This window comes from Galeopterus variegatus, unplaced genomic scaffold (assembly GCF_000696425.1).
Source record: "Galeopterus variegatus unplaced genomic scaffold, G_variegatus-3.0.2 Scaffold15710, whole genome shotgun sequence".
In the NCBI taxonomy this organism is placed as follows: Eukaryota; Metazoa; Chordata; class Mammalia; order Dermoptera; family Cynocephalidae; genus Galeopterus; species Galeopterus variegatus.
The window spans coordinates 8,542-11,421 of NW_007741821.1; the positions used below are offsets into that span (position 1 = coordinate 8,542).

Sequence of the window (2,880 nt, forward strand, 5' to 3'; positions counted from 1 at the left end):
GAGGGCCGCCCCACCCCCCACCCACCCCCCACACCAGGGCTGCCCTGCAGTACCTGCCGAGAGGTACAGTGGCAGGCAATCGTAGAGGACGTCAGCCGCCTGCATGCGGTAGGCATGGTGGCCGAAGGCGGCAATGCGGTAGTACCTGCGGGGCACCGGGAGGGATGGCAGGGGCTGGGACCTAAATCCCCCAGGGTACGGGCATGGGTACATGTGTCAGGTGCCAACCCAGGCAGAGCCAACCCAGCTCGGACAGACAGGCACATGCAGCAAATGAAAATAATTGTCGAGCTGGCAGGTTGGCTCAGTTGGTTAGAGCGTGATGCTGGTAACACCAAGGTCCAGGGTTTGATCCCTGTACCTGCCAGCCATGAAAAATAATAATAATATTAACTGTTAATGGTACTAGGTGCCATGATGGCTATAATAGAGTGGAGGGACAGAGGAGCTGAAGGTGACCTGCCAGGGAGGTTGGGGGATCCCATCTAGGGAGATGACACATAATCTAAGACCTAGAGAGAAGGAGCTATGGAGGCGGGCTATGGAAGAGTGTCCAGACAGAGGGCATAGCACATGCAAAGGCCCTGAGGCTAGGAAGATGTGGAGGGTTTGAGGAGGTGTGAGGGTGAGCCAGGGGTGAGCAGGTGGAAAACATCAGGGAAGTGGCAGGGTATGCACACATGACAGTGGGTGTTACTCTGAGGGCTGAAGCAGGTTCAAGGAGGTCTGGGGCTGGGGAGGTCTGATTTGGGACGTTAAACCCTCCTGTGGCTGCTGAGGGAAGGTGGGGTGGAGCGTAGGAGTAGCCAGAGGCCAAGGAGGGGCTCCCCTCCAGGCAGAGTGAGGGGGCACACAGAGAAAAGTGGACAAATTGAGGGGACAGGTCTTGCTGATGGGCTGGAGGCGGGGAAGAGGTAGGGTATGAGAGGGGACCCAGAGCATTGGGCATGTGTCCTGAGATGGGCCATGGGGTTCACCGGGTTGGGGTCAGTCTGTAGAAACAGCCTGGGACACTCTTGGGGCTGGAGGTGACACCCGTGGGCCCCTCACCTGCTGTGGACAACGATGGCGGCCTTGGGCAGCCCCGTGGTCCCCGACGTGTAGATGTAAAAGAGCCGATCTGCAGGAGAGGCGGGCATTGGGGACTGGGGCCTGGGCAGGTGGGAACCAGGGGATGGAGTAAGGGCCCCACCCTGGACTCACCGTCCATGCTCTTGCCAGGGGACTCTGCCAGTGGGGCAGTGGACGCCTCCTTCAGCAGTGGGTCCAGGAGGTGCGTGTCTGGCAAGATGCCCTCGGGCCCCAAGTCTCCAGAGCAGAACTTGGGCAGACTCTTCCCCAGCTGCCCGCTCACCTCGGCTACCGCTGCAGTCCAACACATGTCACGGTCATGGCCTGGGATACACAGTCTCCCTGGCCTGGCAGCCCCAGACCATGCCCCCATGGCAATGTTCCGGCATCTCCCCCCGCATGGCAGCCCCAGGTCCCCTCCCGCCTGATGTCCCTGCCTGGCCTCACCTGCCGCCATTTCTCCTCCAAAGATCAAGGCCTTGGCACCCGAGGTGCCCAGGCAGAAGGCCAGGGGCTCGCGCCGCAGGTTCACATTGAGCAGAACAGTCTCCACGCCCGCCTTGGCCAGGCCCAGCCACAGCCCCACAAACTCGGGCCGGCCCTCCAGGAAGATGGCCACCACGTCGCCCGGAGCGAAACCCAGCTGGCAGAAGAGGTTGGCCACAGCATTGGAGTAGGCATCCAGCTGTGCAAAAGTCCAGCACGCGCCACTGCCGGCGTCCACCAGTGCCAGACACTCAGGCTGCCGCTGTGCCACCGCCTGGAAGATGCCCGGAATGGTGTGGCCAGCGCGCTGGTGCCGTCGCAGCTCCAGGCGTACGCGGATCAATACTGACAGGCCACTAGGAGGGAGGATGGAGGCGACAGTATCACTGGCACCCCGCCCGCCCTGGCCTCCCCAAGCCTCAGCCTCCCCATCTGGAGGATCCCAGGGCATCCAGGGGTTTCAGTGAGATTCAAACCCTTGGTCACTGGATCTCTTGGGGGACCAAGAAGAGCAGGGGCCATTTACCAACCAGCCAGGAGGTAGAAAGATTCTCAAAGCTGGCCTGGCCACCATGGCATAAACCAGTCACCCTGTCCTCCTCCACCCCAGCTGACTTGGTAGCCCTAGGGGAGCCGGGGCCCAATCCCACCCTCGTTTCTTTCTCCTGTGACTCCTGAGCACCTGACTCTGACCACCCCCTCCCCCAGCCAGGCCCCCAGGGTCCAGTCCTGAGCCGGGCAGCTGTTCCCGGTCACTCCATGGCACCAGTCACTCCATGGCACCAGGCACAGAGGCTAAAACATCCAGCACATGGCCCCCAATTGGGGAGGAGGGGCTGCCCCTGCCCCAGGTAGTGCCAGGAGATGTGCTAACGGATGGAGTGGAGGGACCATGCCAGGCCCCGGAGGAGGATTGGAAGCTCCCCCTGCCCCACCCGCTAGTGGACAGGAGGGAAGGGGCTGCCCCTGCCCCAGGTAGTGCCAGGAGATGTGCTAACGGATGGAGTGGAGGGACTATGCCAGGCCCCGGAGGAGGATTGGAAGCTCCCCCTGCCCCACCCGCTAGTGGACAGGAGGGCAGAGGCCCCAGGGAACCACAGAGCCCCCAGTGGAAGGAGCAGAGTCTGTGAATGAATGTGTGGATGTGAATAGCCACCACTCTGCCAGGCTGTTAGATGAATGAGAAATGAACTTTTTTTTTTTTTTTTAACCAAACAGGAATCACTTTAGATCAAAGAACCAAGAAATACAGACTTTCGGGCCGGCCCGTGGCTCACTCGGGAGAGTGCGGTGCTGATAACACCAAGGCCACGGGTTCGGATC

General features: G+C 61.0%; 1 protein-coding gene across 1 annotated transcript in view; it reads right to left on the reverse strand.

The window, feature by feature from the left end:
- Positions 1 to 2,008, reverse strand: part of LOC103582326 (long-chain fatty acid transport protein 1-like) — a 3,342-nt gene extending 1,334 nt beyond the window's left edge. The window contains exons 1-4 of the mRNA XM_008563957.1: positions 1,519 to 2,008; positions 1,204 to 1,365; positions 1,051 to 1,120; positions 54 to 145 (exon numbers count right to left, since the gene is read on the reverse strand). Coding sequence (XP_008562179.1) covers positions 54 to 145; positions 1,051 to 1,120; positions 1,204 to 1,365; positions 1,519 to 2,008 — 814 coding nt within the window. The remainder of the gene's footprint in view (positions 1 to 53; positions 146 to 1,050; positions 1,121 to 1,203; positions 1,366 to 1,518) is intronic.
- Positions 2,009 to 2,880: the final 872 nt, after the last annotated feature.